Source organism: Parus major, chromosome 2 (assembly GCF_001522545.3).
Source record: "Parus major isolate Abel chromosome 2, Parus_major1.1, whole genome shotgun sequence".
Lineage (NCBI taxonomy): Eukaryota > Metazoa > Chordata > Aves > Passeriformes > Paridae > Parus > Parus major.
Genome location: NC_031769.1, coordinates 44,901,593 through 44,917,213, shown reverse-complemented (window position 1 = coordinate 44,917,213; position 15,621 = coordinate 44,901,593). Strand labels below are relative to the sequence as shown.

The 15,621-nt window shown below is 40.0% G+C and overlaps 1 protein-coding gene across 7 annotated transcripts in view; it reads left to right on the top strand.

The window, feature by feature from the left end:
• The window catches only part of ZDHHC3 (zinc finger DHHC-type palmitoyltransferase 3), a 52,909-nt gene that overhangs the window by 6,319 nt on the left and 30,969 nt on the right, over window positions 1–15,621 (top strand). For all 7 annotated transcript variants that reach the window (XR_004495860.1, XM_033511946.1, XM_015617512.3 and 4 more), the window contains exons 2-4: window positions 9,148–9,477; window positions 12,034–12,158; window positions 15,360–15,456. Coding sequence is in view for 6 of the 7 variants with exons in the window: in XM_033511946.1 (XP_033367837.1) it covers window positions 9,172–9,477; window positions 12,034–12,158; window positions 15,360–15,456 (528 nt within the window). In the remaining variant the exon portion in view is untranslated. The remainder of the gene's footprint in view (window positions 1–9,147; window positions 9,478–12,033; window positions 12,159–15,359; window positions 15,457–15,621) is intronic.

Sequence of the window (15,621 nt, the reverse complement as noted above, 5' to 3'; positions counted from 1 at the left end):
GCCAGTCTCTGCAGATGTTAGTTGGGTGAGCTTATGCTTTTCTCTGATCTCTCTGCAGTGTAGGCATGACCTTTTTCTTAGGTCAATATTCAGGAATACAGTTTTTCTGCATTCCTGGCAGAAGACAGCAGATAATGTAAAATGTGACACGACAGAATAGCTTGTTGTCAGTTTTTATTCCCTGCATCCTGTGCTTATCTGGTTGAAGCAAACTAAATGTGACCAGTTGTACCTGGAACATCATATTTAACCTGTGCATGTAACTGATCTGAAGCTTCAGGTTGTGTACAAGAAAACGAGAAGTTAAAGCTTTCCTAATTGAAGCTGTGTGTTTCTTGGCTTGTGCAGGCAATAAGGAAAGAAGATAGCCCTTGCCTGGAGCTGCAGTGCAGCAAGTCTGCCAGTAACACTTCACACGTTGTCCTTTTGAGAGGGAGTCCAAAAGAGCGAGCCAGCTTGTCTGTAGGGTGTGGGTGCCAAAGACCTCCCCATATGGCAGCAGTTCCCTGCTAGTGAGGTGCAAGGTGTTAGAGGCAAGGTGCAGCCAGGTGCTGGCTCACTGCACAGGAGCACTGGTGTGTTAACTCCTGTTACCTGCTGCTGGCTGTGTCCCCAGCTTGGGGGCTGCTTGCAGCGCTTCTGGAGACTGCAGCAAGAGGTTTGTCTAGACTTGTAGCCCCATATCTTTTTGCAGGTGACAGGGTGACCATACAGAACCGGTGCTGTTACAGGAGAAGAGGTAGGAGTGCAAGAGGAGGGGGGAAAAGAAAGAGAGGAAGGGCATGGAAAGGTAAGGAAATGAGAGGGAAGTGTACAGCAGCAGAGTTCAGCTAGAATAGTGTTGGGAAACACTATCCCAGGAGCAAGTAAAACAGCAAGTATGAAAAGGACACAGAAGACCCACTGTTAAGATCTTTCAGCAACAGAGGAATGTTGAATGAGAGGAAATGCAAGGCCCTTGTTGATGTTTCTGCTCCTGGGCTGGTGGTGGATGGTGTGTTTGTCATGTTCATCTGTGAGTTTTGCAATAATGCAGAACTGACAGGGATGACCAATCTTAAATGTGATGCAGCATGCAGAGGTTGAAACAAGTAGGCTGAAGCTGAAATGGTGTGAATGAGTAAAGGTAAAATACTATGCTATTGGAAATAAAAAAAAAAAAAAGGTAAAAGAAGACATATACAGGCTTAGTGGGAAGGCAGTAGTACCATACCATAGATACAGAGAGGGCTGTAGCAGGTGATAGAGGTAGTAATGTGATATGCATCTTTGTTCTTTAAGTGGCCACTTGAATTACTGATGTCCAATATAGCACAGAATAGATAAGGAACATAATAGATATTGTAGCTGGTCTTGTCTTGAACTCTGTATTTCAAAAGATAGGAAAATTAAGGTTTATACACAAAAGCTGTGTTTTTTATGGCAGCAAGGATCTCTTCTGCTTGCCAGTGCTAAAGTGAGCAAAATAAGAAATGCTTAGTTTGCCAACTCAGATGTTCTTTGCTATGTTTCAAAAGCTTTAACCTACACAACTTTGAACCTGCAGGTTTTTCCAGTTCTCTGAAGTATCAGCATACATTTCTTCTAGTTGTGATTTTAACTTTGCAGGACAGAGGTGATAATTTTTTGGTCCCTGTGTTGTTTATGTGTTATTTTAATGTATACCCTGTGTACTTTTTGTAGTCAGCTTCGGGATCCACTTAGGTGTAGTATGTAGATTTAAAATCTAAATGCCTTACAGCCTTCATACCTACATCTTTACCTGCCCCTGTGTGGTAAGGCAGAATAATAGACTACAGGCGGGGGAATAAAATCAGAGAATGAGTGACTTGTTCGTGCTTGTGAAGAGGGGGCTGTAGCAAAAGCAGGTGAGAGCCAAATCCTGCGATAGACCATCTTGAGTGAAAACGTATGTCTGATAGTTAAAGTGCTCTTCCTGCCTTGAAAGATACTATTTAGAATATTTTTTTTAGACTAGAAGGGTTCTGCCAGCTTCTTATTATGATTAAAACGTAGAAACTGCAGCTCTTTCCTGCTCTGCAAAACATATTCCTTATGCCATGAAAGTTATGTGGTTTTCTAACTTGAAACTAAAAATAATTCCAGTTTTATAGATAAACTTTCCCCTTTAATTTTTTGTCTTTCTTTAAAAAAAAAAAAAGAAGTTGATAAAGGACAAATTGAGAATTTACATTCCCCTAATCCAATGGCTTGCTGTTTTAAATTCTGAGTCAGCATGTAAATTGCAAAGCTGTCCAGAAGACCAGGACAGCTTCTCTTGTTTTGTCTCTCGTAAGGCTGTGCATTCAGGATAACTGCAATGCTGTGGGAAAGCATGACATCCCCATCTGTTGTTTTCTGTTTCCTGGTGCAGTCTCTCCTGCACGATTGCTCTTTCCTTAGAATGCTTAACTTTAGATAGGTGGCAATGTAACAAAGATGGTATGCTCAGGATTAATATTTCTCTTTTGACATAGGTTAAGTAGCTTGTGTGTATTTGATCTATTGGGAAACTGTGAGATTGAAGTGACAGAATTTCTCTGTTCCCCTTGCTGCTCTGATAGCTAAAAACTTACCAGTTATTTAGTAATGGTTCATTACTTAATGGCAGTTTTATAAAGTACCTTCTATCTCTGATGAAAGACTTATTAAATTAAGATCACTAGCTTTGTGACCAGAACAAGTCAGATCCAAGTCTGACCTCAGTCTTGGTGCCCTTGTGATTTGTACCCTGTTTCTACATGTTGCCCCAGTTTTGTCACTCATCCATAGTGGTCCAGTGTTTTTGTACCTTGGACAGTAACTACATTGTCTTTGCTCTCCTTTGCTCAGGCTAGCAGCTGACAGGCCTTTTGGTGGGGGTGCAGTCACCAGATAACTCAGACTCTTAGGTCAGTCTTTATTGCATTATAATTTATTGATACAATACATGTCCATTAGTTAAACAGAAATGATACAGACATCAACCAGGAGGCTGTTATCATGTGCCCTGAGAGACTGCATACCACAAGCATCAGGATAGGGAAACCCCTGTATTTGTAATGCAGAAAACATGGCCTTATTTTCCTTTCAGTTCTACTGATGGAATTCCTCTGGCACTGTTGAAGCTGCTTCTTGTCTACACTGATGTAAATTAGAGGAGGACTGAGGTGTTTGTTTGTGCCTTATGTGGCTGCATCTCTTTTGAGGTTGTCCCTCTCAGCCTGATCCAAGCCCTCAGGGTGGAGTTTCTAGATATGACCAGACATCTTTGAGGTAATTTCCCCCTTCCCTTTCTTTCCTTAGGGAGAAGTTCCCTCTGTGTATTTGCACTCCTATTCAAACGTGTTCTTCAGGAAGGCATGAGTTCAATTAAATCTTCCCCTCTAAAAAGATGCTTCTGACAAAAATAATGAAAGTATGATTTTAGCGTTAGACATTTTTCCTAAGGTCTTGTTCGTGTGAGACCTCTTTGAAATAAGAAATAAATTAAAAATAGAAAATAACATCAAAGTAGTTATAAACAGTTTTGTAAACAATTACTATAAAGCATTATAATGCAGCCACTTACTCCCTTCATGTATAGAAAAATGCTATAAATTGGTTGGTATAAACCATCTGGATTTACGTGCTCTCTGTTCCCCTTTTCACGGGAGATAATCCAAGCCTGTGCATTTACCCTCAGGAAACGCACATTTATTTTAAGCCTTGTAATTTTTTTAAGGTTTCTTTATGCCATTTTTCTTCAGTAGGGGAACTGAAAGTGTTGAAATTGCCTGACTTCAGGAGCCAAAGGATTCAGGACAATCCTGAGATGTTTCTTACCTTTTGCTAAAAGCAAATGCATAGCTGGTAATGTAGTATTTGGGCTGTAACTATACTCCTTAATGTAGCCTGAATTTCCAGGAGAAAGATGAAGAAGTATCTGTGGTAGGCACGATCCTTTTCCTGCTCCTGGGGTGGCTGGAGGAGGGCTGGCAGTGCTGACTTTGCCCTGTGATAATTTGATCTGAGTCATCGGGTGTCCTGTAAACGCAGACTTAACTTCCGTGCCTGCTTCTTCTTCCCTGTTGCCTTTGCCATTAAAATCCAAGATCATGTTTTTACCCATTTGGGTTTTTAGCCCAAATTGGGGTGGAGTTTGTTTTGTTTGTTGTTTGGTTGGTTTTTTTAAACCATGTGCAGAGTCCCGAAAGTATTCCAATGTAAGTACAGATCTCTGTAGCAAATTTGAGCCTGCTAATAATAGGTTTGCTTTTTTTAGCTGCCTTTCACAGACCTGTTAGAAATGTCCCATTGACTGTCCAGGGGCTGGAAGCTGCCATGCCAGTGGATATCTGGATGAATCTGCAGGAGACTGCCAAAAATTCTCAGCATAGCTGGCCTGTTTTGTTGCGCTCCTTCAGATCAGATAAAGCTTTTTAGGCTTTGCAGGAGCCATTAGGAAAATGCATTTAAATACTGATACTTTCTTATTATCTCTGCTTTGACAAGTTTTCACAAGCTTGTTAGATTTTGGCTGCATGGAACTGTGGCAGGAGAGGCATAGGTAAAACCCCTTTTAGTTAGGAAACTCACCTTCTCTTACATCTCTTGCAAAGGAAGATTAAATACGCAGTGTTTTAATTAATGCAGTTTTATGTACAGAAAAATGAAATGGGCTTAAAAATGAATTCTTCTGCAGTTTCTCTTTATCTGTCTGGAGCTGATTGGTTTTGTATAAAAGGACATCTGTCCTGTGTATCTAGAGTGCCTACTTTAGCTGTTGTGAATATAGTATGACTAGTTACGTATGTTTGCTTCCTTTTGATGATAAAAATTTAACTTCAGTGTTAAATAAAACTCTCAGTTAATAAAACTGAGAGAGTACTCAGGTACTCTGTGTGTCATAAAAGCTGTTGGGAAGTATTTCTTTGAAGGAAATAGAAAAACAAACTGAAAACCTAAAAAAAAGTCCATGATCTGCCCTGATCTGTCTTTTTTTTATTCTTTTTTTTTTCCCCCAGTATTGTTTTCGTGTAATTTGCAGAACTCAAAATTCACTTAGTTCATATAACAGAGTCAAAATGTAACCTCTTCCCGAAGTTCAGTGTTAATGGACTTGTAATAGAGGAAATGGTTGCAATGTACATTGTAATGCTGTAGCTTTGCAAGTCAGACCCATGTGCTTGACTTAACTGACATGAATGATTACATGAAAATCAGCATGTTCATGATGATGGTGATTTAAGCTTGCTGTAAGTTTTCCATCAGAACCTCAGGGAGCTTTCAGGTACTTATTGGGTGAAGGCCCACATCGTTTGTTTGTACATTCTTAGCACATTCTTTGGCTGTCACAGGCCATTAAAAACCAGATTTTTTTGACATGGTTTATGGGCAGGTGAAAAGAGTTTATATAGGGTGTAATAGCATATTTTAAGTGTTCATTGTAGCAGGAAGTGGATTTTCATTTTTGTATTGTTTACATTTCTAACTTATGTATTACATGCTTTTTGATTGTTCCTGTATTGCCAAATGCCTTCCAGATAAAAAGAAAAGGTCTTTGCTCTGTCATGTCATTAAGCTGACTTGATGTGTGTGTTGTCATTGTATCTCACACTTACCTAGTGGCCACCCTTGTAGCCTGACACCAAGATTTAGTCCTTAAGCCCTTTGCCTACACTGTTTACATATTATTTGCTCCAGAGCAGGAGGAGCTGACATATTCCATCTGTATTATAAATTAAGTTCATATGCAGCGTGATTGAAGGGCAAACCAGTTAGGGCAAGTTACTGCTCCCACCCTACTACAACCTTTTTTTTTTTTTTTTGGTTGTATTATTTATCTGATAATACCAAACTGGGCAACATAAACCAAAACAGATGTTTGTGTATGTAAGAACAAGGAATTTAAAAAACCCCACTAACCGGGTCATGTGGGAGGGAAGCTGAGGCTCCAAGCTCCTATAGCTTGACTCTTAAGATAATGAACACTGAAACACATATGTATTTCTCAATGTATGGTTTTTATGTACTGATTTATTTTGTTGCCTAATGAGGCCTCTAAAGCAAGCATTTAATGGCAAAGTACATCAAATAACAAAATTTTCATTCAGCCATAATCAGGGGCCTGCGTGCTGTCCTCTTGGCTCACTGCAGAAATGGGTCTCCAGACTTTGAGACTGAGGAGGCCTCAGGGCTTCTTCCAGTTTCTCCTTAGACAGTTACACAGCAATAGGTTTTTCTTATTTTTTTCCCCAGTTTAGCTCAATAATATTTCTGAGAGAGAGCTGTAAAACTTTTATTGGAGTGAAACCTCTTTCTGCACTTGCAAGAGAGATTAATTTTTATTTCACTGCTGAAGTGTGCTGCTCAGAACTAAACCCACAGCTTAATCACTGTGTATTTGTTCAGCTTTCAGTCAGTCTTTGCTAATACTGACCTTAAGGTGACTTGTCAAACTGATTCTTTTGTTAAACAGGAGTTTGCTTTTCCTGTGACTGTTAGATTCCTTTGCTTTGGGATACAAAACCTTAGGGGAAAAAAAAATGGCTCAGAGTCTAGGCAAAAAGTCCTGAGAGTCTGTTTTCAGGACTGTCCCAGCTTTGTTACTGTAGCTGATGTGTCAGTCTAAACTTTTGATTGAAAATTGAACACCTAAATTGCAGTTTTCTTTCTTACTTTTTAATGTAATGTGATGTTCTTGTCAACTAAACATTGATGTCAGGTGTGAGTCTTCAGTTATGTCAGTTTTATTTTGAGCTGGTAAACAAGCATAGCAATTTTAATAAGACTATTAAACAAGCAGTGAACGTTAACCTGTTTCCTTGAGGGAGTGGAAGAATTAAATCTTAGAAATATTAGATAAGTCTGTGTGAGTGAATGAATGTATAATTGTCCTTACAGAATTTGTGAAAAATGGGAAACAAGGTATGCAAGTACTAGTAGGTATAGATTTATCTGAACTTAGACTGCCAGATTGTTTGGGTTTCACCGTTTATGAAAATGACATAGCTTGTCTTCCTAAATATCAGGAATCATGAGGCTAAATTATAGTTGTGTTTAAAATACGGAGTAATTACAATGTGTTAAGTGAGTTTTGTGAATGAGGAGTGGGTTTTTTGTTGTGGGTTTTTTTCTTGCCAAAGTAAATGGCATCCTCACAAGGACATTTTCATCTTGATTTCTGTTCTGTGTGATGTGTGTATAAATACAAGACTGATATGCTTTAACATTAATCCACGTGACTTTCTTCAGATTCATAAATAATCTTAAACTCTCTTGGTAGCATATTAAATATTCAAAATGGAAAGATGAGAAAATACCTAATTCTCCTAGTTTATTTATAGGAGTTGTGTTAGAAAACAAATATTCTAAATGGTCTAGTTCATCTGCTTCTGTGCACCTAGGAAGTTAGTGCTCGTGGCTTTTGCTGCACACTGTGGCCACAGCAGTTCCAGTACCTCTCTTCGTAACACTTGCATTCAGGCACACAAAACTCATCACTTCTGTGCTTGGATGTAATTAATCATCCTGCTCATTAATAGCCTTATTCTTTGGCTGTGAAAGAGTAATTGCCCTCTTTTCAGTTTGGTCTTCTTAATAGAACAGCTGAAAAGTAAACTGCAATCTCCTTCCCTGTTGAGATAGGGGCAGCAACATCTCCGTTTAGATTGGTGTTAGATGGAGTAGAGCTTTCTTCTTGTACTTGGCAGAACTTAGCCATAAAATCTGGAGAAAAGTTTGAAGTCCTAGGGAATTCTACAATTCTCTCGCTATGTTTTCTGTAAATTGTATCCGTTTTTAAACAATTAAAGACAAAAATAGCTCTAGTGTGAACTTTTTTGGCTGACAACATAATTAATGGTGAACATTTTCTCAGAATTTAAACGGCATAATGAGCACTCTTTTTTGCAAAGCCATGAGAATAAGCCTTAATTTTGAAACAGCAGGAGGCTGATACCTTCCATTCAGGCATATGCAATTCAGTGTATTTGGTAGTAGAATTTCTGTAGCCATTTTTGTAGAAGGTGGGTCTTTAGAGGGTGTAGTGTTATGAAGTGTTTAGAGCACTGAGCAAATACTCTGAGTAGAAGTGTCTTTGGAAGAAGTTGCTGGGTGTGTAAAGAGCTGCTTTCAAAGCGCAGCATTCCAGGTGTGCTCCAGCCTTAAGTGGTGGATGGATTGAGTGCAGATGGATTGATCCCTTGCCAAAGACTTAGGAGCACCTTCTCTGTTTTCTCAAATGCCTGTATTTGGTGGGAGTTATGTGGAAACTACACAAGCATGGCACATACCTGGGAGCATTACTGTTTCTGGTTCCAAGATGGATCTCACTCTCTGGATAGACAAGGTGTCTGCAGAGCTGGAGGGGAGAGGACAGGGTCAGTGTTGGTGCTCTTGCTGCAGTAGAGTCGGCTGGACATCATGAATGGGAGGCAAAACAAATGCCATTGAGGGATAGAGCAAAGGTGACGGGAGAGGCATGCCAAAGCAGAAGACTTCCAAGGGATGTAAGGCCAGAGGAGGAGGGGAGAGTGGGAGACAGCTGTTGTTGGGAGATTACGTCCTCCAGTCAAGACTAGAAGTTCCTGTCAGGATCTTTTCTGGGCTGCTTCTTAATCAGTTCCTGCAAATCTAACTGTACAGCTGTTTGGTTTTGAACTTTTACCCCAAAGCTGGCTGGCAATGGGTAAGGAGAAAGGAAATCTCTTCCACTTGCTAAGTTTCCCAGTATGTGTAGAAAAGACCCTTCCCTTTCCTGACTCTGAAGCAGCAAGAAGAGACCCTGCCAGCGGTGCCAGGACTTTCTCTTCTCCCCTCACATGACAGTGCTGAGTTCTTGCTTCAGTTCCTGTTGTGGCAGCTCCTGTTGGCTCCTACCTGATGACTTTTTCTTCATTAAAATGCTTATTGCCTTTCCACTTAGGGAGGTGTAGGTGGCACACAGGTAGACCTAGTGTGTAATTAAGCACTTCTTGAAAGCACTTAGAGTCTTCTGAGTAAGGAGTGTTCCGATAAGCGCAAGAGTGTGGTTTCCCAATCCATTATTTTGTGTTTGATTTATTTACCTTTTTTGCTTTTTCATTTCACTTTCTGCAGTTCTCCCATGTGATGACCGTGCCATTATGCGACCAGAGGTCTGGATGTCTGGCAGAGCAGTGAGCACTGTTTCTGACTCTCTTTCAGATGCAAGTATGGACATAATAGCCTATGATGATTACTCCAGTCCACCGCTTCAGAGATATTGAAAGGACACCTGAATACCTCCAGCCAGAAAAGTGTGTTCCACCTCCTAGCCGCGCTTCCCTGGGAACAATGTGGTTTATTCGAGATGGCTGTGGTATTGCATGTGCTGTCGTTACCTGGATGCTGGTGTTCTATGCCGACTTTGTAGTCCTTCTTGTCATGCTAGTTCCATCGAGAGATTATGTTTATAGTGTCATCAATGGCACACTGTTCAACACCTTGGCTTTCCTCGCTTTGGCTTCACATTTTCGTGCTATGCTGACAGATCCAGTAAGTATACACCTCTCTCTGTGTGTCTCGGAAAGAAACAGGCGGTGTTTTTCTTGTCTGCTAGATGTTGGGTAACTCAGTTGCTGAGTGAGTGGCAGATTTAAATAACTTTTGTGTGTCAGCCTGCTGAGTGAGGCTGCTGATGTGGTATGCTAATTTTTCGTCCCACTCAAGTCGGATGCAAAGTCAAGGACCTAGCGTTAGATTCCTGGTGTGTGAGCAGCTCCTCTTTCTGCACTGGGAAGGAGAGTGTTCCTCTCTGATGCTATTTTCTCCCCAATGGCAGATCTCGTGTTTGTGGCTTGTTGTGTCTTGACAAACAGGAAAGCTGGAAAAGCTGGTTTTGGTTGTCTGCCTTGGCAAGTATTGCTTCAGCAGAACAGAGCAGAACATGTGTTGTTTTGAAAAGCTGTGTTTCCATCTCTCCTTCTACTGATTTTGTTGAGTGTATTGGACAATGCTGAAATAAATACGGACTGAGCATGCTAAGAGATGGCAGTTCTTAGGCAAGTTGGAAAGCATCAGAGTCGTGAGATCCTCTTGTATGTATCCGTAGGACATTGCTTTGAGAGATCAAATTTGCTGCTTTCTCATTTTTCAGTTTGTGACAGAGTTTAGCACCATGATGCCAATTCTGAATGGCCTGTGATGGTTTATTTTGCTTAACAACCTCTGGACAGCAGACTCAGTTCAAAACCCCATCTCCACTAGTCAGTGGAAGGAAAGACAAGCTTAGACTTCTCCTGTCTCCTTCCTCACAAATGTTCTTGTTGCTGTTGGGAGTGGTGGTGTGCCTCTGATATTCTGTCCCTTCCAAATGTTATTTCCCTCTTGAAACCTTGTTAGGTCCTGTTCAGACTTCAGTATAATCTCTGTTTCTTAGATTCCAGCTCTCCCAGAAGCCATAGCACTGCAGAAATGGCTTCATTTGGGGTAACTTCACAATTTATGGTAAAGACTAATGAATTGCATGCTACTGCTGCTGGGCAGAAGTGTAAGCAGTAGTTTAGCCTCTGAAACTTCTGATTGCTGGACTCAGGAATAGAGGGTTGCAGCAGTGTGTTAGATAGTTTGTATCCTAAGGGTGGATGTTAATTATTGTATGTTGTGTGATTTTTATGCTTAGGGACCTTCAGGTCTCTGGAATTCTTTTGCAGTTAGCAGCAGCTCTTGTGAAACAAAAGCTGTGTTTGGAAACGATCTAGGCAAGCAGTGTTGGAGAAGCAGATACAATCTCTGTTGAGAGTAATTGGGAAAAGATATGTTAATTCCTAATGTGTGGTGGGATTTATATACATGGATGGAGAGACAGTGGGATTTTGTTTCATTTTTTTAATGAGGAATTCAGATAAATAAAATGCAGGAGGGAAGATAGAGAGAAGGGATGGACTAACATCTGGCAGACAGTGAGTCTGGGATTAAGGAAGCTTCCAGGACACAGGCAACCAGGGGCATATGTAGGATCAGAATGAAACAGAAAGCACCGCTGAGGCAAACAAGCAGAATTCTTACTATAAATAAATTAACAATTCAGTTCTTCACAACTGATAGTGTGTGTCCTGCATTTCAGGAACTGCTTCCAAGGGGCCCTTGCTAAAAACATTCCTAAAGTTTTGAGCTTCGCTGAATACTGAAGAAAGAGAACATGAGTTGTAGCATTTTGTGGAAATTGGTTTTGGTAATTTTTTAAATTAGTCAGGCCTGTTGGGAGTTTTTGTGGGAAAAAACACCCCAAAGACTGCTTAAAAGAGCCTTATACTACTGATTTAATGTGCAGTTCTCTCACTCATGTATCATTCCTGTTTATTGCTGTTGGGAGGTTGCATAGATACACTAAAAGGAGACTGTTCCATCAGAAATCTATTGAAATATTGCATCTCTGTTTTTATTTCAGCAAAAAAAGCTTTACATACGTGAACTTGGGCTTCTGTAGCTGCAATATGTTATCTATTTAAGGATATACTTTAAAGTGGAAATTGCACATCTGAGAATGTTTTACCTGGTCTTATTCAGGTGTGACAATTCTTAGTGTTCACTGTTTGAATGTTAAACCCTAATTTAAATAACAAATACGCAGTGGAAGCATAACTATAAATACATGAGTTGTTTACCAGCAACTCTTAGTGTACACTGTGATACTTCAGAAGAAGCTGCTTCTGCTGGCATAAAACATCTGCAGTTTTCAGTTTGTGACAAGAAACACTGACATGATAAATTTGTTGATGTGAAAAGAGGGATGAGGATTCTTAAATATTTAAGGTTACTGTAGGACTACGTAAGACTTAATTGCTTAAGTGGAGGTTTATTGATGTTTTAAAAAAACAACAAGAGCCCCACCAAAATTATGTGTAAGTATGTGGCTCCATGTTTTAAAACCACATTTAAATTTCTTCTGTGAATCTTGTTGCTCTTCTTGAAACTGTTGATCTTAGGGAAGCTTTTATTCTTTTTCTTTTTCTTCCTTCCCCTCCCATAGTTTTGAATTATCCTGTTGTTCTTAGCAGCCATAATGTCCACAAGTTAATCTCCCGATTTGTTGGTTTTCTTTTCGTGCAGGGTGCTGTACCCAAAGGTAATGCCACAAAAGAGTTCATCGAGAGTTTACAGCTAAAGCCAGGACAGGTGGTTTACAAGTGCCCAAAGTGTTGTAGCATCAAACCCGACAGAGCACATCACTGCAGGTAAAGGCTCTTCTGAGGATGGCTGTTTCATCAAGACCTCAAGAATTATTCACCAGTGTGCCCTGTCTCTGCAGTCCGAGACTGGAGTGGGTCAGTTGAGGGATTGGCATACAAATTCTGTTGCCAATAGTGCCAGACACATTTAAGCTTCTCAAAAGAAATCTCATATCTTTTCTGACAAATTTTCATATATAGGAGGCTGGGGCTACTTCGTGCAAAGTGAGAAACACTTAAAATTTTTGAGTGCTACCTTGGTTCTAGACTTGTAACTGACATTCCATAAATTTTCATGTCAAAATTACTTGAAAAGAGATGTTCTATTCCAAAATACATAGAAATCTATAAAACATCTCCCAAAGGGTCAGTGTCTTTTCCATTTTTGTTTTTATTCACAAACCCATTTGTCTGTGTATTCTATTTAGAAGTGATATTTAAGTTAAAACTGAAGTGCAGGTAACTGTATATATTTTTTAAGAGTTCAGACTTCCACATTTTCATTGAGTACTGTGTCTGTTTTGTGCTGTGTGATGGATCAGTATGCCTACTGATCTGTCATGTCCTTTCTTTTTCTGGTAGGATAAACTTCCTGGAAGAGAGTAACTGGTAGTGAGCTTTTTAGTACTAAAGGCAGTGAGCAAAAAATAACTACTTCCTAAAATTCTCTTCTGCTATTAAAGCAAGCAAACCTACTTCCAGTAAGTAGTTAATAAGTTTGCACTGGTGTCACTTCCTTACCTACTGAAAAACCAATACATACAGAGAGAGCTCGTACCTGTGCTAGTGCTGATTCATGCAGTGGTCTTGTGGGGAGGGAAATACATGGTAATGAGCTGAGCAAACTTGTCCTGCTGGTCGTTTCTTTCATATTTGTTTTCAGAGCTTCAGTTTACAAATGTTCTTATTTTTTTTGTTGTTTTTTGTTTGTTTTTTTTTAATTTTAATGAAAATCAGGAGTTGGTTATTCAGCAGGAGCAATGTGATCATGCCTATCACTTATTAATGCTACTGTAAAATCCCCTCTGACAGCTTTTCAATTATGAATGAAACTTCACATCTAAAATGCTGTCTTGATGATGACTCACAGTGTAGGTAAATGAAAAACACTGGCTGAAAACCTTGTCAGCATGGTCCTTTTTTCCATCCTTTAAAATTAGTTGTCAGACATTAGGATTTGGGAAGGGGATCCACTGAGCACTGATGCTGTTGAGAATTTTCAGTTAAATATTTTTATTGTGGCCTAGGGACATTTATTAGACTTTAACACATCAAGTCTGGGTGTATGCATCAGCAGGGGATACTGCTAGCTGTATGCCAGAGGGACCAGGATGTTTTTGATGAATATGCTATTTAGTGAGTCCCCTGTGCCCAGTAAAGTAGTCCTGCCAGCATTTGGAAGCTGGATGGTTGAGTGGAGGAAAGTGTCAAGAGTATGGGCAATCCCTGTTCCCTGTAGTGTTTAGTTGTGGTTTCTGTTTTCTTTTCCACCAGCTAAACTTCCTGTTCTGCCTATCATCCAGCAGTTTTTGGAACGTGTAAATGGAATAAAACTCCTCTCCCAGCCTCCTCTCCTGTCTGTTTCACATCTGTGGCTTGGCTGCTTCAGGTTGTCCCTCAGGGGAAGCAGGAGCAGTTGGAAGGTTGCTTGGGTCCTCACCTCTCCCAGAGCCCAAGGGAAGTGTGTGCACACCTGCACACAGGGAGGCATCCTCCTGCTTCACCACCTTCCTCCCCTTATCCCTTCCTTCTGTTTTTAATCACAGCAAGAGATACTTGTCTTACAAAGTGTATTACCTGGCAGATAAATTGCTTTTACTGTGCCTGTTGATTTTAGACCTCATGTAGCTTCAAATCATTTTAAGCTGCTTGTTTTGGCAAAACGAGGCTTTTCTTGTTTCCCACTGCACGTGGGGCTGACAGGTAGTAGGGAATCCAGGTTTGCCTGAGGAAAAGGAGCTCCTAATCTGGCCCCATACTGGGAGGCTGGGGCTGGCCTGCCTGGATTTTCATTTAGGATCAGGCCTATAGTAACTCACTTGTTTTTCAGGCATAGCACATATCCTTGGGGATTATCCCCTCCCACCAATTAAAGTGAGTGAAAAGCTCTTCTGACAGAGAGGTTTTCTGTTATTTATTCATACATGCTGATAAGAACATATTTATGTTTTTGTTTGAGCTTCCCTTAAGTGTTTGGGTGTTGAAGTTTATTATTTATATTAAGGTCAAAATACTTTTTGTTAGAAGAAGAAAAATAAAATTAGCAGAGCGCTTAGTCCTTTGTTTCATTGCTGCCAGAATTGTTCTGGAATGGCTGTTTCCTTTCTGGGTCTGTTGTTTGTTTGCTTCGGGGTTTTGTGTTTTTTCATATTTGATTTCTGTGCTTGTTTGTACAATGTGGTATCAGGAGACTGACTGCCTTTCGTCTCCTATCATCTGAGAAAGCAGCAGAGAAAAAGACTTTCTTTATTATGTGAGTTGAAGCAGTTACTGACTAAGCAAGAGAATGATGTTCAGACAAAGTAATAATGTTTTAATTATTTGACTTCCAGCCACAATTTGCACGCTGGCAAGAATTTGAACTTCGATTTTATTAGCCTGGTTTTGTGAAGTGCTTTAACATCTCATTTCACCTGGAATGTGTATTGTGGTACCATCTTCCTGACTGACTGCCACAGCTATTTTCTGCTCGTCTGTGGCTTACCTTGATGTCAGGAATCTTTTCTAATGCCTTATTTGATTTTCTTTTTTCTGCAAGTTTCTGCTACCAGCAAATGCTGGCAAATAAGCCTTAGTCTGTTGTTAGCAACTCTGAAAAGTATCTTTATTCATTAGTGCCTTTTATTTCTTTGTGATTTCTGTTTGGTTTTAATCTGTGGACGTTTTTACAGGCCAATTAGATTAAAACAAAACAAAATCACAGATTTTTTCCATCTGCCTGAATGTATTGTTCAAACCATATTTTGGAAAGAACCACTGATGCATAGCATTAATTTTTGCAATGGTGGTTTGGTATTGTATGGTTCATTTTGAACAGGCTTAGTCGAGTAAGCAAACCACAAATATAAATAGGATGGCAAGTAAATTATTTTATGTTCAGATTTCACCTCTGATTCTTTTCCTGAATTCCTTTGTCCCCAAACCCCTGTAAAATCTTGTGTTTCTGGAATGAAAAGTGCTGTTAATAAAAGACCTATGTTCTTTCAGTGTTTGCAAGAGGTGCATTCGAAAAATGGACCATCACTGCCCGTGGGTCAATAACTGTGTAGGAGAGAATAACCAGAAGTACTTTGTACTGTTTACAGTAAGTATTTTGCAGGTGATGCTCAGGGTTGTCCAGTGGGAAGTGCTGAAATGCAGTGAAATGCAGTCTGTGAAGCAGCTCCCAGGGCTGGTGTTCTCTTCCTTCATGTTTCGGAAGAACTTTATGGGGACCTGCTGCAGGCTTCTGTTTCTCTAATTAGGGAAC